The 25368-nt window shown below is 33.8% G+C and overlaps 3 protein-coding genes across 3 annotated transcripts; 2 read left to right on the top strand and 1 right to left on the bottom strand.

Moving 5' to 3' along the window:
* The first annotated feature begins 468 nt into the window (after nucleotides 1-468).
* Nucleotides 469-6719, top strand: LOC143914101 (uncharacterized). Its single transcript, XM_077434192.1, has 10 exons — nucleotides 469-473; nucleotides 643-718; nucleotides 825-1053; nucleotides 1102-1210; nucleotides 1256-1316; nucleotides 1901-2021; nucleotides 4065-4302; nucleotides 4372-4561; nucleotides 6246-6416; nucleotides 6486-6719. Exons 1-10 carry the CDS (start codon nucleotides 469-471, stop codon nucleotides 6609-6611), a joined length of 1326 nt encoding a protein of 441 aa, XP_077290318.1. The 3' UTR covers nucleotides 6612-6719.
* Nucleotides 6720-11310: 4591 nt separating this feature from the next.
* Nucleotides 11311-23510, top strand: LOC143914176 (uncharacterized). The gene is made up of 16 exons (XM_077434282.1): nucleotides 11311-11561; nucleotides 15004-15135; nucleotides 15214-15373; nucleotides 15439-15600; nucleotides 15677-15730; nucleotides 16207-16329; nucleotides 16441-16722; nucleotides 16812-16885; nucleotides 17609-17831; nucleotides 17903-18151; nucleotides 18877-18977; nucleotides 19065-19184; nucleotides 19264-19563; nucleotides 21915-21974; nucleotides 22045-22221; nucleotides 22319-23510. Exons 1-16 carry the CDS (start codon nucleotides 11331-11333, stop codon nucleotides 22439-22441), a joined length of 2571 nt encoding a protein of 856 aa, XP_077290408.1. The 5' UTR covers nucleotides 11311-11330; the 3' UTR covers nucleotides 22442-23510.
* On the bottom strand, nucleotides 11526-13625 carry LOC143914177 (uncharacterized). The gene is made up of 2 exons (XM_077434283.1): nucleotides 12507-13625; nucleotides 11526-11677 (listed from the first exon to the last, which is right to left on the bottom strand). Exon 1 carries the CDS (start codon nucleotides 13616-13618, stop codon nucleotides 13232-13234), a length of 387 nt encoding a protein of 128 aa, XP_077290409.1. The 5' UTR covers nucleotides 13619-13625; the 3' UTR covers nucleotides 11526-11677; nucleotides 12507-13231.
* Nucleotides 23511-25368: the final 1858 nt, after the last annotated feature.

The following is a 25368-nucleotide window of genomic DNA, read 5'->3' on the forward strand; positions in this document are numbered from 1 at the left end:
AACCAAATATAAGTATTTTAAAGCATTGAAAACTCGTAATCAATAGGAAAAACATCCATCTATTAATTTTAATACTCACATTTGGCTTATTAATACTAGATTTTGAGTTATATACTGTAAAAGCCAATAAACTATAAAAAAAATTAAACGCTCATATCTCACAAAAAAAATCATTTTCGTATTTGAGTTCAGTGGGTCAAATTTAGTAAAGACTGATTGGTCTCTGCTCCGGTAATTTATTTTTATTGTTCAGTGTAATCAATACAAGTTGATAAAATGAATGAATTGCATCTTTAAATATTACAAAATAAAGGACAAAGGGGGCAATTTTAGAAAAGAAATAAATCTAAAGGACAGAACATTGAATTTAAAAAACTATCCTCTTAAACGAAGGACGTATGGTCAGCGTAGATATGATGCATCTATGAAATTGTGTACAAAAAATATATTCTTGGCAGTTTGATAAAGATGAAGTATGCAAATAATTAATTTACTAGGCGAATAAAGAAAAAGTCTCGGTATTTTTACAAATGTACATATGTATTTCAAAAACCTGGCGAGACGGAAATTTTAGGCTTCAAAATAAAGAACATATCTGGGGAATACTAAGCAGATGTGTGGAAATCTAATTTACACTTTTAGGAATATAGCACAACTTGTACTATTACGAATTAAAACCAATGATCTCAAACATTTTACACCAATCATCATCGCCCCTGTACAAACATGCACAACTCAAGGGCAACGTCTCCTTTGACCATTCCAGAAGAAAGAGTTCATCGCTCGATCGTAAAAAGAACGAAACCCAACAGTGATGTCATCAGAAAATTGTAACACGTGTCCTGAAAGAAGTTTACACGTGGCACACGACCACATATTTAAATGAACGACGTCCTGGCGCTGACCCCATAGCTATAAAACACGTGCCCCGAAAACAGATCAACACACGTGTCCCGAAAACACGTGCCTCGAAAACAGGTCAACACACGGATAAAACACGTGTCCTGGAGACGAAGACAAAGCACATGCACACGGCACGCTTCAAGCCAGAACGTATATAAAGGGACGCACCAGCTCCAACATCAGAGTGAACCTCTGGAGTTCAACCAGCTAACTTCTCCAAAATTCAACATCTTCGTACTGTTACGTATACTAAAAAGAGCCGCCAGCTAAGTGCAATAGGATTAGACGGAGGCGCATCCTTGACACTGTGCGACCGTTATAATTGGTTTCAAGGATTACTAAGTGCATGTAGGCTAAACAATGCCACCGAGTTGGCCGTTATTGGTCCCTTCTCAGAAGTGACCGATACCGTGGTACCGTGGTACCGAATGTCGTGGGAATACATATCTGAGTACGTGACCATAACAATAGGTAAACTAATCAGACGTCGAAGATGTCCTGAGAGACCTGCCGCTTATAAGGCGGTACTTATCAAGACATTCTGGACGGAGCACTGCCAGTGCGTGTATCTCCTTAATCATCAATAAATGCTGTGACATGACTTTGGCCTTTTACTTGGATCCTCCACCCACCTCTACGCAACAGTACATACAATAACCATTGTAACAATTGAACAAAAATATACGATCCTCTTTCAAACACAAATGGTGTTTTCTTAGACCAGGACACGATCAACACACCTGTCCCGCGTACTAGACACTATTTTTCGTTATTATATAATACAGAATTTCCAATAATGTAATCATCATTATTGGTGATACAATTAATAAAATAGGGTAAGAGAATTTGATACAACTGTGAAATAAGAAATCAGATAATTCGGTAGTCGGAAATTTAAATTAATTACGTCCATACACAGGTAAGCATATCGAGTATTGTATCTGGTAAAAGGCGAAAAGGCTGTTTAGTTTGGTTGGTCGCATTTGAGTGATTGTAGTTGTTGGAGCGCTTGCGCGGGGGCCCTGAGGGGGCCGAGGCTGCTTTGGGGGCGCAGCCGCCTCACATGTGGCCCCCGGGACACCAGGCCGAGCGTCGGCCCCAAGATATCTCCTCCAGAGGTGAGTGCGATATTAATTTTTCAAATTTAACACAAAAAATAAATAGGTAAATAAAAATAACTAAAACTGTACATCGAATTTGAATCGTTGTGACAATAAACAATTATTAGTTTCATTCAACACGTGTCTATCCGCTTGTTCGCACGCAAGATTATTGATTTTTGCAAAGATATCACAGACGCTCAAATTTGGGTTAAATACTTGACCTATTTATTTACTCATGCGTTTGCATACAGATGAATGTTAGCCTATGTATGTACATATGTATGCATGTACATTGTATAATTGTACAATTTCAACATTTATTGTCAAAAATTAATTCCCTTTAGAAAATAAACATGCGATATTAAAAAACTTTTTTTATTATTTACATATGATATATACATACATATTTGTATAAGAAATATTTGAAAAGTTAATGAAAATTGAAATATTTGTATTATTTTATATATTATATATATATGTACCTACCAAATTTATGTGGATATATGAGAAAATGTTCTAATGGTGATATTTTAGTATAGTATGTACATATATATATACATATAATATATGTACACAAGTAAGATGACTATAACTCAAAATCCATCTAATGATTTATTTAAAATAATTGTTTATGAAAAAGTTTAGTTGTTAATTGTATAATCATATTTATGCATGTTTTTTTTTTGATTTTCAAATGCTTTTTATTATTACGAAATTATGTTCACAATAAATCTTATATATATTTTAATAGCTACTGATCTACTGATCATTTTCTATTTTACATTTTAATTTAATTTGGTTAGTAATCATAGTATTATATTATTCTAATGTTAATGTACAGCATAATAGGAAAAAGGGCTCAAAAACCTATATGTATGTATGTATGTATTTACCAGAAGGTTGGACTAGTGGTAAGCATATGTATATGCTTTCGAACATAGTGGGCACGGGTTCGAGTCTCACTAGTTGCTGCTGGCCATACCTTGATTTGTGACTCCAGATCGATCGTTTCCTATCAGAGTTTGCTAATTTATCTGATTTTCATTGAAACATTACCAACAAATTGGCTACCTTTACCCATTTCTCGCAATCTTCGAGTTTTCATCAATTCGAATTTCACTGATTCGTATAAAAATGCTGCAAATTTGTACATAAGTGTCTCGCAAATTTCGAGTTTCTAAGCATCTCGAAATTTGACGATTTATGTTAAAAAAAAAATGCTTCAAAAATGTAAGTTTATCAAAAATTTATCCATGGATGTCTTTATGATGCTCTCTTAAAATTATTATAAAAATTGTACATATATCGATGTTTGTAATTGGACAGGAAGGCGCATTAGAATTTACCTGTTAGATCTTTTCGGTATATACATACATACATATATCTAAAATAAATAAATTAAATGTATGTAGATTGGACCTCTACAGAATTCTAATCAATAATTATTTTATATATTATATTTATTGATTTTATTTTATTTATATATTATCTTAGTTATCAAGCTAATTTAAAAAATACATCTTAATTACTTAACTCTAAAATTTATAATTAACTTATATGTAAAGAGCGGACCCAGAGCGCGCTGTTCATTGTTCACATGTTGTAAATGCATTGTTAAAGGTTTGCCGAACCTTTTTTACAAAGCATTTACAATAATGGAACAATATACGGCGCGCTTCCAGTCCTACCTCTACTTATTTGTACTGTCCCTCACAGAGGTGTCTCTTCGCACCTCGCAAGAATTCATCCATGGTCTTAGCAGACCTGATGCACTCAGGGAGGGCATTATACATGAGCACACCCCTGTGAAAAACACCCCCAGCTGTCTTATTTTTTCTTACTCTACTTAAAACTAGTTTGTCCCTATTCATTATTATATAATCATCAAAGAACTTAGGCAATAACTTATGATCTAACTTATAAACAAAAGACAATGTACTAATATTTAGACTAATTCTAATACTCATCCATATATACTGTTGAGTTTTGTAATATTTTGTAAAATGTTTTATAATTACTCAACTAAAAGATTGATTGGAAAATTAAATTGTATTTCAGTATGCAGTGTATTATCGTTGGAGGAGAGGGGCTCGTCAGAGCGAGCCCCTCTGAGGAGGCAGCTATCTGTAGACGAAGAGAGAGGATGCGGAGGTCACTGGGCTCCTGCAATAGCGGCTTTGGGAGCTGAAGCTACTCCTGGAGCTGCAGATGGCTTACGACTATACAGAGTCCATCTGCTAAGAGGCCTTCGAGACGATCGCATACGACCACCACCATGCGCTCTCATGCCATTAAGGTATGAAAAAACCATTTGAAAAACCCATTCAGCTCAAAATTTAGTTTCATGTTTCTTTTTCTTGTAAAGTGGCAAAACAGTGATACGTGAAACTGGAGGATGGTGGCGTGCGTGGGTGGAAGCACGGGCTCTTTCTAGGGCAGCTCGTCAATTCGCAAGCTCTCCACAAAGAGCTGCCCTCAGAGTGAGAGCTGCTTCTGTCCAGATAGCTGCACTCGACTACCCAGCCTTTCAGCACATTCTACAGACCCTTTTCCAAGTAAGAAAAACCAGTCTTTCCAACTAGAATGCATCTTGTTGGAAAGACGTCACTGGTAAAATAGTACAAAATGCTACTATTATGATTTCAACTCTTCTTTTTATTAATTCGGTGTGACTAAAACACATAAAATATTCGAAAAACATTTTTTGAACATCTTCGAAAGCAGAAATATAACCTTGGCTGAAAACAAAAGACTAATGTCTCTGTATAGAAATATATATATAAATATATAGCCAGCAGTATGGCTCGGTGGTTGCTGTTAATAATCGGTAGTTGCTGTTAATAATAATAATAACATTAATAATGTTAATAATAATAATAATATCATTAATATACATATATTATTACTAAGAGCTCGATCACTATGTATATAAAAGACAAATAAATTCTGTTAATAAAAAAAATGTCCTTACCTAACATAAAATTAACTAGGGTGAAGGTTACGACACTTGGGAAAGATTCATAATTTATTTATTTATTGTATTTTATTTTAAATAAATATATACCAGGTAAACCTCAATGCGCCTTCCTAGACAATTAATTACAAACATTGCAGCATTTTTTATTACATATCGCTGTATTTCAAGAGGCTGAAGAACACGAAATTAGCAATTAATTAATTGTACCATAGAGACATCTATGGATTTAGACTTGTACATACATTTTTACATATTGTACATAAATCAAATTCAGATATTTGTGACATAGCGGGTAGGATGGTTTTTGCCAATTTGATAGGAACCGTTTCAACAATGAAATTAGAAAAATTGGCAAACTCTGATAGGAAACGATGGACTTGGAGTCACAAATACCCAATTCTGACCAGCAGCATTAAAGACTTTTCGGTGCTTAAGAGGGCTGGACAGCAGCGCCTTGTCCATACAAACGTACTATACTTCTACCTTCCTCAATTATGGCACTAGAGAAATTATTTTTTAATATGCTATGGATATCCACCATTGGGGTGCATCTATCGTTTTATTTTTTTGATTAATTATTTTTTATAGGAGCTAGGAGCCGCCAAACATCTATAAAATCGCCTCTTTTTTACACCCACGAAACGAGTCCAGCGTGCTTATTTAACGGTCGATTTTAAAAAAAATACGCCGATAGATGCACAGAAAGTATCTTTCTCATACCGATGATGAAATTTTTTTAAAAATTGGTCCAGTTTTGGAGGAGAAAATAGGAGAATACGAAACCTCGATTTTGTCAATTTAAAATACGTTTTATCTGGTCGAAGCGCAACTGTCGCATTCACTCAATATATATATTGATATATTGTGTCGCATTCACTCAATATATGCATACACTCAATATATATATCGAAGAAAGGAACGGTAACAAAATTAAGGTTTCGGATGTACAGCCCTCTTAATATTATTATTATTATTAATAGCAACTACCGATTATTAACAGCAACCACCGAGCCATACTGCTGGATATATATTTATGTATATATATTATTACTAAGAGTTCGATCACTTTTCACTTTTTCCATCAATCTATGTTTCAATATTGTTTCCATCAACCATACAACAAATAACATTATTAAAGAGCATACGCCATTGGTGGCAAGGAATAAATAGCTCAATCATGCACACATCAGTGCATTTCATTGTTTGAATTGAATCATTTTAATCTAAATTTACATAATATGTTTCCCTTTGTTTGTTTGTAGGAAGGTGGAGCTAGTAGGGAGCGCGTACTGGCTCTGTTTTATTTCTTAAGTGATTTGTCGGTGTTAGCATTACGAGGTGGTGCCCGTGCTCACTTTTGCCGGTTGACGCATTGGGCTGCTAGACATATTACCGATTGCGCCACACCATGGGTTGCCAGACATGGTGGATGGGTAAGAATCAAACGAACTCAAAATACAGTCCTAAATTAAATAAATTGTCCAAATTTTATGTTATCGCAGGGTCAAGTGATTGGCGCTGAGAGCACTTTAGTGGGGCCAGAGGCCGCTCTGGTTGCTGCTGCTTGTACTTTCGCTGTCATCTGTCTCTACAGATTGCTTCACAGGCCGAGACCAACTATACTCTAGCACGCCGTTTCCCAATTTTTTTCATAGAATTGTTGCACAACTTTAAAAAGTATTTCATTTATTTCCATCTTAATCAAATAGCACTGTTGAAACTAACACAAACGTACACTTCCCATATAGATAATAATTATTAAGGACTATGTATGTATATAGTAAAAGAAATCCTTAGAAAACAAAATATTTCTTGTTTATGCATGTAATATTTTATATGAAATTGTATTTCAGAGTAATATATGTTTATTTCGTTTATCATTTCTTCGAAAACTTTTGATTAAATTTCTTTATTTGAACAATTTCAGTTCTGAAAAATAACTTATATGTCATTAAATGCGATGCGGTGCAAACGATCGACAAGCGCCAGACAGACTGAACCACAGATTAACGACACGTTTACCTTATGCGTGCGCACTGCTCGCACTTACACTAAGCGAAATCTACCCGAAGTCCCGACATACCTACCCTGTATACGTTCTGTGCTTCTGATACTTAAGTTCCGAATTTTGCCTTATTAAACTCGCCAGAAAGATCCAACTCAATTTTAATAATTACCATTTTAATAATTGCATCTGTGCACATCGAAAGGTTACTCGTCATCTGATGTGCAATCTATCATTCGTGAAGTCGAGAATTGCGTTTAAAGCAGCCATCCAGTTAATCTGTGGTTCAGTCTGTCTGGCGCTTGTCGATCGTTTGCACCAAACCCCATTAAATATACTTATTAATGTATGTATGTACAAATAAAAATTTTTATTGTTAAAGAAAGGTATATTTTGTTGATATATGTATGGTTTGAGGAACATTCTCGCCACACAATAATTAATGTATTAAAAAAATGACTATTATGCCTTGTATCTATTGTACTCAAAAATATTTTTGTGCCAAAATAAAATATCAACTTATAATATTACAGACTATCCAGGGGGACTAACTGATAATAAAAATTATGTTAATGTTTGGCTATAGTTGGTACGCTGTAGGATGACACTTAAAGGTCTGTTCATACCTATCCGGCACGACCCGAATCCTGCAAGTATGCTGCAAGTACGGACAGTATTCTTTAGTACATTCTATATGGACGCGCATGAATGCGTAAATGCGCATGCGCGAATGGAGTATGAATACGTCCATATAATGTACCAAAGAATACTATGCGCACTTGCAGGACACCTGCAGGATACGGGTCGTGCTGGATAGGTATGAACAGACCTTAAATAGGATAAAACACACATGCTGTTCCTTTCACCCTATCTCGACCAATAGTATATTGTACTCACATTGTTCTATTGTCTACAGTGTCATCCTACTGCGGACCAACTATTGTTCAAAACTTTTCATCTTAAAAATGATGGTTTTAAGCTCACTTGTCTGACGGTACCACTGGATTTTCGATAAGATTATATGTAGATAGGAATGTGTTGATTCTGTAAAATATTCAATGCTAAATCAAACGAATTACTAAAATTTATAATTAAATTTGAATAACAAAATCACTTAATATTGAAGAAATATTATTATTTATGAAGAAAGTAATTTAAAATAATACAAATTATATTGTATAAGTGTATATCAACACAGTTATTTTTTAGGTGTTTATGCATTTGATATTTTTCATAAATTGATCTGCAAATTCTGAAAAATTATGTACTGAACACTGTTCGTCCAACCGAAAATAAATTAAATCCCAATTTCAAAATATTTTATGATTAGTATTCACGATGTATATTTAATATTTTTCAAAAATATCATATTCATAGTAATATTTTTATTCTATGTATTATAAATACACATCTTAAATGATTGGCTTTAAAAAAATTTATCAAATACATATATGTATGTACTATATAAATACTATACAAATACATAAATATGTACATATGTATGATTTTTTGTTAAAAGTTCTATGAACAACTACATATGAATTATTATTTATAAATATATTAAATAAAAATCTAACACAGTCTTTATTTTTATTAAAGTTTGAGGGTCGTTACATGACAACGTTAAGTGTTATCGTATGACAGCACACAAAGAGGTATCCCTCTTATTACAATGATGAAATTAACCACTCAACAGAGTCTCATTGGAAAGAAAACATTATTCTAATGAAGTATGCAATGGATATATTATATATTTTTCTTTAAAAATAACTAATCGTGTAGAAAGATTTAAAGCTATCTTGAAGAGCATAATAAAGTTTCATATGAAGCTAAGTTAAACTTTGTGTGAGTCTTTAACTATGGTTAATTTTCATAATGGCCGCCTATGAAACATAAAATAGTCTTATTTTGATATAAATTCGAAAAAAGCATCGTCAAACTTAACTTCAATATAATGATATTAATATTTTAAGCAGTAAATTTATTTTAAAATATGTGTATGTTCAACCCGTAATGCTAGTACAGACATTATTTGTTCCGTAATGTTAATTTGATTTTGATTTTTAAATGCTTTTTATTATTACTAAATTATGTTCACAATACATCTTATATCTATTTTAATAGCTACTGATCTACTGATCATTTTCTATTTTACAATATTTAATTAATTTTGTTAGTAATCATAGTATTATATTATTATAATGTTAATATGTACAGCGTAATAGGAAAAAGAGCTCAAAACCCTATTTACGATTCTTATAAATGCTCATAATACATCTAATACATAATATTAATTAAAGACTGTCTAAAGTTGATGACCTAAAGCAGATTGTGTTTAGGTAATCTGTGTGTTATACCTGAAGGGTATAGAAATTTTGTTATAATCACCGAGACTCTTCACAAGTGTGTTAGTAATGGTTATTAGTGATTCTGTCATAGAATCTACTGGTTAGTTTGTTAGTAATTTCTGTAACAAACGGAATATTATATATGACATCAAGTTAGTATACATGGGTGTATTATAAATCATTTTTAGGGATTTATTTTGTATTACTTGGAGCTTGGAAAGTTTTGTGTTCGAGGCGTTATTCCATACAGGTGAAGCATAGGTTAATAATGGTAATACGAGCGCGCGATATAATTTTATTTTATTTTGAGTTGATAAAGAACTATGGCGATTAAATATTGGATATATTGAGGATATACCCCGCATCGCCTTGCATTTCGCTCCCTCAATGTGAGGTGCCCATCTCATTCTTTAATCGAACTTTACTCCTAAATATTTTATTACTGACTGCCATTTCAGACTTTCTCTAGAGGGGATTTTCAGATCTGAACTTGTCTTATGCTATCTAACACTAAAGAATATGGCGTCTGTTTTGGTTTGATTAATTTGAATTTTCCACTTAGTGAAGTGTTCAGTCATTGTTTTAATTGCAAATTCAAGATTTTTAAGAATAGTGTCTGGTTTTTTGCTAATAATGTTAATAAGCTGTAAAGGAATGCTTAACCTTCAAGCGGGCGCGCGGAGTTATTTCCTTTGACCGGGCGCATGTCGTAAATTTTACGTCATCAAGTTTTCACCATTTAAATGCTGTTTTATTTATGTAAATGGTGATTTCTTTATGTAAATGTTAAGAGGGCTGGACAGCAGCGCCTTGTCCATACAAACGTACTATACTTCTCCCTTCCTCAATTATGACACTAGAGAAATTATTTTTTAATATGCTATGGATATCCACCATTGGGGTGCATCTATCGTTTTATTTTTTTGATTAATTATTTTTTATAGGAGCTAGGAGCCGCCAAACATCTATAAAATCGCCTCTTTTTTACACCCATGAAACGAGTCCAGTGTGCTTATTTAACGGTCGATTTAAAAAAAAATACGCCCATAGATGCACAGAAAGTATATTTCTCATACCGATGATGATTTTTTTTTTTAAATTGGTCCAGTTTTGGAGGAGAAAATAGGAGAATACAAAACCTCGATTTTGTCAATTTAAAATACGTTTTATCTGGTCGAAGCGCAACTGTCGCATTCACTCAATATATATATTGTCGCATTCACTCAATATATACATACACTCAATATATATATCGAAGAAAGGAACGGTAACAAAATTAAGGTTTCGGGTGTACAGCCCTCTTAAGGAAATATTGTAAGGTTATGAAAAATGATAAATGACAATAATTTAAAAAATATATATTTTACTTTCTAAACAACACTCTAAATATGCTAACATTTCAAAACAATCATATTATTCGATCATCAGTTAGAATTATTAATCAGAATCAATTAGTATTAGTCAGAATTAATATTTTCATCCTTACAATTATTACAAACCACATCAACTGCAGAATGCTTCTTGCATGTACATAAAGGATTCAACGGAACGCTCAACGGAAATTCCCAAATATCGATAACTCACAAAAACTTCTAAGCACAACCGATTCGCCTGCAGTTTCGGGAAACACTGACCATCGAATAGCTCGAAGCTCGATGCTTATCACTAAGTGGTTAAAGTAGGAGATGCGATAAATCGCATTTGTCGTAAATTTTACGACAGCACACCCGCTGGAAGGTTAAAAACAGGGATTTTTTTGCCGGAACTCACTTCTTGTCAAGTTTTTTATTGGAAAATATTATATTATATAGAATATTCGTTTGAGACATAAAGCTGAGACAAAAAGGTGCCGGAACGCCGTTCCACCGCGTTACATGGGGAAAAAAGCCCGGCTTATAAATATTTGAAAGTTAAATGTGAAATTGAAGTTATTATGTAGTACGGTCCTGTGGTGGGCATTGATATTGTGTATGCGATATGGTCAGTATAGGCACATGGAGGGCAGCGGACGACAGTGGAGGTACGCGGCGCTGGTGGCCGCTGCCTGCCTCTGCCTCTGCTTGCTTCTTTGCTTGAGCGCGCTGCTTGCGCTTGCCGCAGCACAACGTGTGGCAACACTAGCGGCGCGAAATGAGTGCCAACACTTGGAGGAAAGGTTTCTGGAGAACATCCGTCGTCACTGTCCCACCACTGCTGAACATCGCTACAAACGAGACGCCGACCAGGTAAACAATCAATTTCGCCGACATACATACATACATACATACATACAAACATCAACACTAAATCCAAATTACTTGTGATACTCAAGTTTATATACTTGTCGGTTATAACTGAACATCTACAACTCAACAGAATGGTTCTAGGACACATACCCCCTGGACACATCTTCTTCTTGTTAATGCCTTGTCCACATCCGGACGTTGGCGACCACCTCATCGATTACACTGTTCGACAAATGACGACTTTTAAAATGTTTCAGAGACGGGATATGACTTTTCTTATAGATCTATGCCCAGTGAACACGAATCTAGTAAAAAAAAGTGTTGATTGGCTCGAGATTCGGAGATATATGTGTTTTTTAAATCGCGCGATTTTTCTATATCTTGGTGTTGTTCGGTCGATTTCTCAAAATCTGTTAATTTTCTGTTCAAAATGAATATTGGAATCTACAGTCGGCTATTTTATCTTTCATTTGTAGTACTTTTCAGCTTTCAAATCTCTCTAAGTAGTCGTCCAGTTAAAATCAAAAGTCAAAATTACGTATTTTCACTTGGGATTTTTTCCCACTGTTAATACTATATTATATTGAGTATTTTATATTGAAACATGTTTATTAGGATAGTGTTCTGACCACACTATTTTTTGTTTTCGTTTAAAAGGGTTAACTGGAAGTGTGCTGAACTTTAAATCGGTAAAATTGCGAGCAAAAAGCTCGTACTAGTGTTTACTCGTATTTACACGAATCTGAATTGAATTAATAGGGATAATATATTAAATTATCTTTATATGAGAATTAAATAAAATTCCACTTCGAAAAATCATATTTCGACTATTCTTGTGGATTAATAACAAAAATTCTATTGATAACTGGCTTACCTCGATAAAATAAACGATTCGTGTTCACTGGGCATAGATCTATAAGAAAAGTCATATCTCGTCTCTGAAACATTTTTCGTGTCGAACAGTGTTATTTGAAGATATCTGCATCGGTCTTCAGCATTGATGTATAATATAATACACTAGATCCGCCCTCACGTGTTATACTGGTCTCCCTTCTGGCGCATGCAAAATACATGGCGCATGCACAGTTTCTCTTAGTAGGTAGGTAGGTACCGCTGCGTCGTAGGGAAAAAACCCAACTTCCTCGCTAGTTAAACCCCCGCACCCCTCAGTTAGTGAAGACAAGATCTCCGACCAAAATCACACGTCAGGGCCCATCTATGTGTATTATACATCAATGGTCTTCAGCGGTTCGGAACAGTCCTTCGGCGCTCATATCGGTCCACATGCGCATGTTTCGAAGCCAAGATAACTTTTTCCTGCCAATCCATTTTTTTCCTTCTATTTTCCCACATGGTTATCAAATGGAGAAATTCGTATTTTGGACCCCGTATCATGTGTCCGACGTACTCCATCTTTCTCCGCTTGATGACAGAAACAAGTTCCCTGCCTCTCCCCATCATGCCGAGGACAGCTTCGTTTGATATCTTTTTGGTCGACGGAATCTTCAGCATACGCCTATAGATCCACATCTCGAAAGCTTCGATGGGGCTGATCATCTTGGTATTCAGAGTCCACGTCTCACATCCGTGTAGTAATACTGTCCAGACGTAGCTCTTCGCGAATCTCAACCGCGTATGAAGATTGAGATGCTTGTTTGTAAGCGCCGCCTTCATTTTTTTACAAATGCTGTTCTAGTAATCTCGATGCGGATTCTTAGATCTTCATCTGGGTCCATCTCTTCATTCAGCGAGGTACCCAGGTATTTGAATCTTTTTACTCTTTCTATCACCTCTCCATCCAAGGTTAGATTCCCGGTGTCTGTTTGCATTCTATCTACTATCATAAATTTTGTCTTCTTTAGATTTATGCGCAGACCTCTTCGATTGCTTTCTTGATGTACACGGTCTAGAGATCTCTGCAGGTCTGCTAAATTTTCAGTGACTAGTGCCGTGTCATCAGCATATCTTATATTGGTGATCGTCTCGCCGCCCATCTTGATGCCCTCCGCCTCTTGGAGAGCATCGTGGAAGATGGATTCGGTGTAGGTGTTAGACATAAACCCCCCGTGCAAAAAACCCCCTGAAAAAAAACCCTCACCATGGATAAAAACAGGATATGTGTCCTGATACCCAACAGAATATTTATTCTTTCAAAATTTCTACTTTGTAGTACAGATTTCAACTGTTCCATTGTTTTAATGAACTCGAAATACATCTTTCAAGTTCAATGGCTGTCTTTTGTTTCTATTTTTATCCAAAGTAACATTTTTTTGAAGAATTACATTATTAATTAATGAGTGTGATCGGAATCTATGTACATATCATGTGGAGTTTTTCACATAAAGAGATCATTTGTTAAAAATTAGTGAATGAAATGTATTGAGATTGTCATAGAAGGTCATCGAATTTTATGGTTTTGATATGATTTAAACCTCTATCTTTCAATAATAATTATATCAGAGTTCCTCAATTAGGCCCATCAATCTTTTTGATTTGATTTAAACCTCTATCTTTTAATAATAATTATATCAGAGTTCCTCAATTAGGTCCATCAATCTTTTAAATTGCTTAATTCGTTTCTTCTATTAGCTTTATTGGTTGATGTTAATAGAATTTGTTTTAATTATAATGTACATGAAAATTTATGAGGTCATAAATCTTAATGAATATCTATATTTGGCATCTGGATACTATTTTTATGTGTAGAAAGAAAATTCTACGAACTCAAAAGTTTCTTGTACGACTTGTAATATTATATGAGGCTCTCAACTGTAAATGGTATTGCCTACACGTTGTCTAGTAAACGTTAATGTAGTTCGAGAGTGTTGGATCCTTTGGTACTATTGATTGAAGCGGCGGCTTCCTGCTTTGTCAATGAAAGTAACTGCTATCCAATTAATCTCAATAGACGTAATTTATTTATTTCAACTGGAAGGAAAGTTATAAAGAAGACGTCGTATTTTTGAAGACTTGTGATGTATCTTAGTATACTGTCGTTTATTTTAAATTCAATCTGTTTAAAGCTTGAATTTAAACCACGAGAAGTTTTGTAGTACAAGGAATATAAATATATATATATATATATATATATATATATATATATATATATATATATATATATATATATATATATATATATATATATATATATATATATATATTAGCAAAATGAAAATCACATGCGTATGCACGTACATATGTATATTGATATGAATTTATGGGTTTTGTTGTATGTCACGAAGCTTAAATATAACAGTCATCATTGAAAGGACGATAACCCAATAACCTTTTGACTTGTTAAAAATCATACACTTCACGCACAATTGAAATATAAAATATGGAGCACTAATAGCACTATGAGCTAAAATATTGTATTAATGACATATTCATGTGATAGGTAAACTGAATGATCAGAAATTCTTTTTATTGTTATTATTTTAAGGTAGAAGACAATCAAGTGGGTCCCCATGTTGAATTTTTCAATCCTAAAGTTCGAGGCGAACTACAAGCAAAAGGTGAACTTGCACCAGATGGAGACTCATGGGTTTGGCTCACTAGCTATTCTCGAATTCCAGTATGCTTATATTATTGCCCATAAATTAATGATAATTTTGGTATGATTATTTTTTTATTAAAAATACTTGATTTGCAGTATCAAGTCGTCCAAGGATTTTGCAGAGCCACCCAGGAATACTGTCCACCTGGTCCTGCTGGACCCCCCGGAATAGCTGGGCCTCGAGGAGAACGAGGAGAACGTGGTGCTGCTGGATCTCGTGGAGGTCCTGGTCCCATAGGTCCTCCTGGTCCAAAAGGTAAATATAAATTTTATCAAATGTTTAATAAATGACTTGGTAACATAATGTGAAGCGAAATTTAGGAGATCCAGGTTGGCCGGGACATCCCGGTTTAGATGGGCGCGATGGAGTACCAGGTGAGCCAGGGTTAGATGGAGTGCCAGGCAGAAGTGGAGCTGATGGAATAGCTGGTGCGCCTGGACGGCATGGAATCAATGGTGCAGATGGTCGCAATGGAACTGATGGTAAATTCAAGTTTAATTTTCATGTTATATTATAAATAAGTCCAATTTTAATTAAATCGGTTTTTTTTTTGATCAGGTAAACCAGGTGCTCCAGGTCCAAGAGGACCAGAAGGGCCTGCTGGACCAAGAGGTTTGCATATAACTATTCAAATAATATTGTTGCCTAGGGGTGGGTGGAGGATCCAAGTAAAAGGCCAAAGTCGTGTCACAGCATTTATTGGTGATTAAGGAGATACACACACTGGCAGTGCTCAGTCCAGATATCGCCCAAGTACCGCCTTATAAGGGGCAGGTCTCTCAGGACATCTTCGACGTCCGATTTGTTTACCTATTGTTATGGTCACGTACTCGGATATGTCTTCCCACGACATTCGGTCCCACAGTACCATGGTATAGGTCACTTCTGAGAAGGGACCAAATAGCGGCCATTGTTTAGCCTACATGCACTTAGAGTCTAGATATAATCCTTGAAACCAATTATAACAGTCACACGGTCTCTGGGATGCTACTCGGGCTAATACGATTGTAACTACTCGGCGGCTCTTTTTAGTATACGTAACAATATCAAAGTTAATAAAATAATCAGAATTTTGTATTTATGTAAAGGTATTTCTGGACCTAGAGGTCGAGCTGGACGACCGGGAAGTGATGGTTCTCCTGGTTTGCCTGGCGTTTCTGCTTGGTATCACAATTCTACAGGTCAATTGCTAGTGCCTCCTTCTATTGCCGGTAAATATTATGGTTTTTTTCCCATAAACTACAAGTATTTATCTTCTTTGACTATGGATGCGACACTTTTGATATAAAAGTTTATTAGCTAAATAATTCTCTATTTCATAGGTAAAGATGGTGAGATTGTGATAGTACAAGAAGGTGAGAGTGTTAAATTACGATGTGGAGCCGCTGGTCAACCACCACCATCAGTGCAGTGGTCCTCTGGAACACTGGCTACCGGCAGCACTGGAGGAGCTTTGAGATATGGACCATGGCGTGTTTCAGCCCATCCTGGTCCACTATTCGAAATGCCAAAAGTATCCAGGCAACATGCTGGAGCCTACACGTGCACTGCACACAATGGTGTACCACCCCAAGCTAATCGGACAATTCATCTTGAGGTGCACTGTGAGCCTTTTTTCATGACAATCTTACGTTTCTACAGTTCCTTAAGTTTATTCACAATTAAAAGGATTAATAAATTTATAATATTACAGTCCCTCCTCTGATTCGTATAAAAAATCAAATGATTGCCGTTCGCAATGGATCGTCTGTACATTTAGAATGTGAAGTAAGTTAATAACCTACTTTGTTTTAGATGATAAAATAAAACGATTCCCATAATGATCCAATATGATTCGCCAATATGGTCCCCTAATTCACAGGTACATAGTAATTCCATTGGGAGGATTCAGAATAGATTTATTAGATTCATTGATTTTAATTTTTTTTACAAAATCTGACCCTGTCACCAAGAAGCATATTAAATTGAATATGATCAAACTTTGTGACAGGAGAATAATCAATGATTTATTGTGTCTGTTTGGTGTACTCGGCGGAGTTATGGACTGTAGTGAATTAGTGGAACTCATAAATTTTCATACACCGGGGAGATTTACCAGATGCAACTATTTATTCCACATAAAAAATTATGCCACTAGTTAAAAAAAAAAATTCAACGTTACCCCGACTTCATAAACTGGGAAACGAATTTAGCCAATTTGATTTTTTTAATATTAGTAAAAATAATTGTTGCATCATCATTTTTCTAATTTATACAAATGCTAAATGAATTTTATTTTATTTTTTTAATTAATTCATTTATTTATTAAATTAGTTTTAAAAATCATATTTTTTCTTTTCTTTTCTTATATTAATATTGTGTTTTTTTGTTTTATTGTTCTACATATGTATCATTTATTGTTCTATGTATTATTATTATGTATGTTCTATATTATTATTGTTCAATGGTCCTTGCGGCCGTATATAAAATAATATATAAATAATATAATAGGTAGAGGCTTATCCGGAGCCGTTGCGTTATTGGGAACGAAGCGATGGTAGACTTTTGGAAGGACAAGATCGAGGTGCACAACCAGACGTTTTAGGAGGAGGAGCTCCTTATCGTTCGATCATGAGGCTCAGGTTGTCCAGATTAACATCAAGCGATATTGGAATGTACCATTGCATTGCTAAGAACGAACTCGGACTTACTAAAGGAATCTTTACTTTATATGGTACAACATTGTGGATTGTGTGTATTCAAGCGAATTTCACATCACATTACATGTATGAATTATAATTTCAGAGCAAGATCCAATGTTGGGTACTCCACCATCAATTGAAATGAGTTTGAATCCAAACGGGAACGAATGGGGACCAAGTCCTCCACCGCTCGTCACCTTGGATGAACTCTGTCCAGCTGCACCAGCTTGTCCCACATGTCCGCGATGCTCAGACCCAGCCTTGTCACTGGCTGATCTTCTAGATCATCTGCACATTGAACCTTTGGCCGCTCAGGGAAAGATTTATCGAGGTTTACCATCACGTGTAACAGGTAGCAATTTTTATTTTATTGTTACAATCAATATACACTCGTCATTACAGATCGCTCCAATGCGACGAGTGTACGATAACGGTCAGAAATATAATAATACATATACAATCAGAATAAATAGCATATAACAATTAATCAATTCAGAAATAATAATCATAGATACATGGATTATTTTTAGATTTTTGTGTACAATTATTATTACAATTTTTATACATATAATAAACACGAAACTATAGAGATGTCTATAGAGATATCTATAGATTTCAGACTACTGTGCATAATTTTTACAAATTATACACACAGATTTTGTGACAACAGGAAATGATCTAATACCAATTTTCAGGAACCGTTTCAACAATGATCAGATAAAATTGGCAAACTCTGATAGAGAAACGATCGATTTGGAGTCACAAAACCCCCAAACCTAACCAGCAGTTTGACGAGGACTCGAACCTTCGACCTCAGTGGTGCTAAATATATACGCTACCATTAAGCCAAACTGCTGGCGTTTAAATTTAAATTATATGCGGAGTATTTAAAAACTTGCTTAAATTTAGCTTATCTTTTAAAATGCTCGGCTGATCCTACAGATGTATAAAATCTGAGCTCGTTAAATAAAACAAGTATCAATAAGTTTAGGCTCGTATCAATTAAATATAACATTTTGTTCACGAATAATATCCAATTTATTTTTGTATATCATAATTGTATGTTTCATTTTATAGATTGTGTCTTATATGCAATTGGAAAACCAGTATACCATCGTTATTCAGAGCAGACGTTCGGTGCTTGGTTACGAGATGCCTCCGCCTCTTCAGAACCAACTGTATCGACTATTTTCAAATGTTTCTCATACTTAACATCTATGTACTTGTAATTTATAAAATGAATAATAAATTTTAAATACTCGCAGGGAGAAAAAATATGGGTCACAAGAGAAATGGACACTAAGCACCTCTTTGAATATTCAAATAAAAACGATTTTCGTAGAGATCATCCGACAAAAACTTACAATTTAGATCCAGAATATGTGGTAATTTAAAAATGACATATTATAAACGTAATTCGATAAATATAATATGATTTTTATTGTAATAGTATATCAAATTCAGGGTAATGGTCACGTTTTGTTCAACGGTTCATTCTATTATCATGCACGAACCGGCCATGTGGCACGTTTGGATTTGGCGCGCACTCGAACCAGCGTAATGGAACTACCTAGTGCTACGGTGATAACTCCTGCCTCATCATCCACAGCTCAGTCAAGCATCAATACTACGCTGGTCGGAGAATATCAGTCCCCGGCTGCTTTGTATTCGACGGGTCATACCTTCATGGACTTCAGTGTCGATGATAATGGCATTTGGATTATTTATTCCATGGAGAATTCGAACAACACTGCAGTAGCCAAGGTTGATTTATGATATTAACATTCATAGATCTAGAATATACTAGATCCGCCCTCACGTGTTATACTTGTCTCCCTTTTGGCGCATGCAAAATACATGGCGCATGCACAGTTTCTCTTAGTAGGTAGGTAGGTACCGCTGCGTCGTAGGGAAAAAAACCCAACTTCCCCGGCAGTTAAACCCCCCGCACCCCTCAGTCAGTGAAGACAAGATCTCCGACCAAAATAACACGTCTGGGCCCATCTAGTGTATTATACATCAATGTTAACATTACTTGTTTATACATTATGGTTGTGGCTATTTGCAGGTACCGTATCTGCGAATTATTGGCTATTTGCAGGTACCATATCTGTGACAGGCGCAAAGCCTTCTGCGCATGCGCGTGAACTTATAATCCGATCATAATTTCTTATATTTAAGAGGGTTGGACACCAGCGCCATACAAACGTATTACACTTCTCCCTTCCTCAATTATGGCACTAGAGAAATTATTTTTTAATATGCTATGGATATCCACCATTGGGATGCATCTATCGTTTTATTTTTTTGATTAGTTATTTTTTATAGGAGCTAGGAGCCGCCAAACATCTATAAAATCGCCTCTTTTTTACACCCACGAAAAGAGTCCAGCGTGCTTATTTAACGGTCGATTTTAAAAAAAAATACGCGCATAGTTGCACAGAAAATATCTTTCTCATACCGATGATGATTTTTTTTAAAAATTGGTCTAGTTTTGGAGGAGAAAATAGGAGAATACGAAACCTCGATTTTGTCGATTTAAAATACGTATTATCTGGTAGAAGCGCAACTGTCGCATTCACTCAATATATATATTGTTGCATTCACTCAATATATACATTCACTCAATATATATATCGAAGAAAGGAACGGCAACAACATTAAGATTTCAGGTGTACAGCCCTCTTAATTTATGCTATACGTGTTTAATCAATCGATCATTATACTTGAGGCAAATAAATTTCGCACGTTATTATAATAGATTTATATCATTTAGTTAGTTCGCGGCTTGTACTTGTATGTAGGTATTATACGTTGTATATGATAATAATTTGCTAACAATTAATAATATTAACTAATTTGGACTATATTTTTTACTCTACGTCACTTTACGAGTTCGAACTAAATTATAAGAGGCTTAAAACAAAATTTTAACAATAAACACGCTGACAGTGACAGTTCACGCGCATGCGCAGAAGGCTTTGCGCCTGTCGCAGATATAGTACCTGCAAATAGCCAATAATTCGCAGATACAGTACCTGCAAATAGCCACAACCATAAAATATTTCTCTTATGGTCCGTACGCACCAAACCAACGACGATTTTGGGCCAACTTTTAAAACCAGTAGTGTACAAAATATCGAAATAAAAATTAAATTAAAAAATTGAAATTAAATATCAAAATTAAGCTAACGAGCGAGATTGAGCTAAAATTAGATCATCGTTGATGTTTTGAATTACAACAATGTTTTGAATTACGACGATACGCATTACAACCAGAGAAATATTATAATTTCGCTGATTACGAGCGAAAAAACCCTTGTTGTTATTTCTTATTAAAAGTCGTCACGATATACTACTGTTTCCGCCGCCGATGAGACATTAAACAAAAAAACTGTCGGTGATTTGTCAAAGGGTTTTTTTTTCTCTCGTCGAAATAAAATTAATAATCACACATTATCCGATAAATTTTACCTCTGAGATGGATTTAATTATTTGATTTATTTCGACGAGAGAAAGAATTGAAGACATTATCCGATAAAATTTACCTCTGAAATGATTTAATTAATTGATTTATTTCGACGAGAGAAACAATTGAAGACTAAAAAAATTTCGTTTGATAAACCGACAACGTACCGGATTGGGACCATCGCTCGGTCGCCCATACTTATACATGAGATATTCTCAGTAACTGCGCATTACGGGGAAGCAAAAATAATAATTCTTTGATTTTTTTTCGATCTTAGTGCGTATCTTCGTAAGTCAAAACATCTTCGACAAACAAAAGTCGAGGATTACCTGTATGTGATTATTGATGATCTAATTTTAGGTCATCTCGAAAATTTATTTAAATTGGGCATGTTCTGTTTTAACTTTCAATATTTTATTTTAATTTTAATATATTTATTATAATTTTATTTTGATATTTGAATTTAATTTTAATATAATAATAATAGTTTTAATTTTGATATTAAATTTCAATTTTTATTTCGATATTTTGTACGCTACTGGTTTTATCCTGCTGGTTAAAACGTTGGACCAAAATCGTCGTTGGTTTGGTCCGTACGCAGCATTATTTATAGTATTCTTCTAATATATGGAGTTTTAATTTACAGATAGATCCAGAAACGATGCAAGCGCAGTATATTTGGAACATATCAATAAATCACCATAAAGTAATATATATATACATATAAAATGTACGCGTATTTATTAGATTGTTATTATTGAATTGAACAATTTAAGGTTGGTGAAATGTTTATCACGTGTGGCGTGTTATATGCTGTGGATTCAGCAACAGAACGGAGTACCCGAGTTCGATTAGCTCTAGACTTATACCACAACACATTGTTAGAAGTCAGTTTACCGTTTACAAATCCATTCAGAAAAACAACAGCTCTCGCTTACAATCATAGGAATAAGGTAATAATATGACAGATTTTGAATAATATGACCGTAGTTTTAATGTGTTACAAATTTGAGCCAATGAAATTACAATAAAAACATTATAAATATTCAGGAACTGTACTCTTGGGATCGAGGAAACCAGCTGACGTATCCGGTGCGCTATCACGAAATTGGTTATAACTCAACGTCACAACCAGATTCATCTCTTCAATCGCCGATATCATCTGATTCATAAATTTTCAAGATTGGCATTGTTTTTTTTTTGTACAAAAATTAGTATTTTACATGATAATAGTGTAGATAAAGAAGACTGATCAGTATGTATTGTATCAAACGTTACAACCGAGTAATTAATTTTTCTATATATATGTAAATCATATGCATGTCGACATGATTATATGACATTTTGTAAATATTTTTAATCATCATTCAATTATCGTTAGCGTTTTGCAGTACACATTCTACTGTTAGTAAAAATATTATTATTAAAAGTTGTTTTATTTAACCGAACAAGGGGCTGCTATACAAAATTTCCTTACTAGATCTCACCTGCCGAGCAACGCCAGGCATTTCAGTTAGTATAAAATAAATTAAACATATAATAGGGGGATACAAAAACAATTTATTTAAATACAATAGTTACATTGAATTTTTTATTCCATAAACGTACGTATGATTTATAAATGTCTAGTTTGTATGAGTCGGAAGAAAGGTGCATGTACACATGCACATTTACACAATGAAAATCCTTAGAATAGTAAACTCAAGTCATGCAAATGAAATATGTAAATGCACGCATTTATCCATAGTCTGAAAACAAAGCATAATGAACTCCTCTAATAAACAGAGGATCGTTGACACATTCAGTTTAGCATATGCAATATATTGTACTTATAAGTCAGTTAAAAGTGTACACATGTAAAAGTACATAAAACCGATTTGAGAAAAAATATAAATGTGACCAGCACAAGCAATTATATTCTTGGTCCCTCGACGTTGCTAGCAATACATTTTTTTATTCCAAACTTGTAAAACCTTGCCGTATTCACATTTTCAATTAAATACAATAACAATTTCATTTGAAAATTACAGTTCGAGTGGAAATAAGATGAACCTTCCACTTTCACAAAGTTCTAACGTATTGTCTTTTACATAACATGTTTGCATACATTCTCCATACTGTCTGTATTCATAATACATTATTAACGTGAATAAAATGAAACATGTGATAAATTATTGCTTCAACAATACTTTGTACTCTACATCATATTACGAATTAAATACATACTTAACAATCGAGCTACAAAACTATTACTGATGTTTGAATTTATCTAAATACGTATTTTGGGGAGACATACACATTTACATTTACATATACGGGATTTGGAATTATTCTCAGGGAAGAAACTTTCGAGATTATTTATTACTCATTTGGGTTTAAGTTATTTTAGTACTATTTATATAACATTTGCTAAAATCATCTCACAGTGGAAAAATGAAAACCAAAAACCTAAACTATATTCTAAATCTGCTTCTAATAAATACTTAAATAAAAATAGCACAGCTATTAACTTTACTCTTGCTAATAAATAAAGTTTACAAAATATAACAACACTAAAACAGGTGACTATGTATTTAATAAATAGTATTAATATACTTATTATATATACACACAAGATTGCATAAAACAGCTCAATATTAACATAAAATCACAACATATAGACTAGATTAGTAACACACATATGCTATATATATAACAATACAGCAAAATTTGATCAAAATATATGTATAAATAAATAATATACTCGAAATAAAATTCAAATATGTATGTATTATTAATGTTAAAAACCCAGTAAACAGGAATCAAATAATTGTACTTTATATTTCAGTCTGGAAAAAAGCATTGTATAATATAAAAATTTATAAATGTATATTCGTGTGTTTATAAGCTCATATATATTAACTTATCTCTTCATTATATGAATGTAGTAATTTGAATTTGTAATGATTGTATTTTTATTTGCTATGTAATTTTAACGACTAGATAAAATAATAATAATGTAAAATCAATATCATCAGGTTTAGATTCTTGACAGCTAAAATCTAACACATATAATATAACCTACATATACTATGAATTATAAAAAGGTATACATACATACATATATAACAACAAACTCTGAATTAAAATGTATTACATCAAAAGCCAAACGAATCTTAAAATGTTTTGGACCCTTCTATTATAAAATTGTACACATCGAGATAAATATTGCACAAATTATACATACATAGGCATACATTTGAATTATTGCTGTTCAGCACCATAAGGTTTGCAAGAATTAATAAAAACTATTCAACAATAACGCGATAAATCAATATAAACTATGGTAAAACATTCACTAATTGTAATTGTATTTGTAAGTGGGAAGACTTTTCAATATTTTCCTTATTATAAATACTGATATGAATTCGCATTGTACAGCTTGATATATATATATATATATATATATATATATATATATATATATATATATATATATATATATATATATATATATATATATATATTCAACAGTGGATTACACAATCGTTGCGGTTTGGGGAGATGGTTCACATTTTCAGATTATGAAACAGGTATTTCTGGAATGTTCACAATTTGGCAGACATCACTGTGTACACGCGTGGTCTACTCTACTGATTAAAACGTTTCACAGTTTTGCTATTACATTTACTAAATATTAGGAGGCCTTCGCTATGGAGTTCTGCATACTATGTATGTCTCCAAAACAGATACTTTATTAACTAACGATAAGTTTAAACTACAACATTTGTCATACAGGCACATCTACATATAACTGATAATAAATTACGTTTTGTTTAAAGGGAGCTCAAGGGACAATACGTACTATCAACAATGAACATTTTACGTTTCTTGCGCTTAATGGTTCTATACATTTATATAATAGATTTAATAAATACATATGTATATGTTACAGTCCAAGAGTTCACTCCGGTTCGTTCCTGAACATATTAGTTTGTATTTTTTTTATATATTATTACAAACTGTTGGTTTTAGTTTAAGTGCTAACCATATATATATAATACATAGATGCGCCCTTACGGACATTTTTGCCGCCATTAACTGAGGGGTGCAGGGGGTTT

The sequence above is a fragment of the Arctopsyche grandis genome, chromosome 7 (assembly GCF_051622035.1).
Source record: "Arctopsyche grandis isolate Sample6627 chromosome 7, ASM5162203v2, whole genome shotgun sequence".
In the NCBI taxonomy this organism is placed as follows: domain Eukaryota; kingdom Metazoa; phylum Arthropoda; class Insecta; order Trichoptera; family Hydropsychidae; genus Arctopsyche; species Arctopsyche grandis.

What these genes read in the sequence shown, in the direction of transcription:
- LOC143914177 (XM_077434283.1), bottom strand. Translation starts at nt 13,618, where the DNA reads ATGTCTAACACCTACACCGAATCCATCTTCCACGATGCTCTCCAAGAG.
- LOC143914176 (XM_077434282.1), top strand. Translation starts at nt 11,331, where the DNA reads ATGGAGGGCAGCGGACGACAGTGGAGGTACGCGGCGCTGGTGGCCGCT. An exon ending in AGGGCCTGCTGGACCAAGAG is followed by an intron (nt 15,731 to 16,206) that starts GTTTGCATATAA and finishes ATTTATGTAAAG; the next exon opens with GTATTTCTGGACCTAGAGGT. An exon ending in TATCAATAAATCACCATAAA is followed by an intron (nt 21,975 to 22,044) that starts GTAATATATATA and finishes GAACAATTTAAG; the next exon opens with GTTGGTGAAATGTTTATCAC.
- LOC143914101 (XM_077434192.1), top strand. An exon ending in TGCGCTCTCATGCCATTAAG is followed by an intron (nt 4,303 to 4,371) that starts GTATGAAAAAAC and finishes TTTCTTGTAAAG; the next exon opens with TGGCAAAACAGTGATACGTG. An exon ending in TTGCCAGACATGGTGGATGG is followed by an intron (nt 6,417 to 6,485) that starts GTAAGAATCAAA and finishes ATGTTATCGCAG; the next exon opens with GGTCAAGTGATTGGCGCTGA.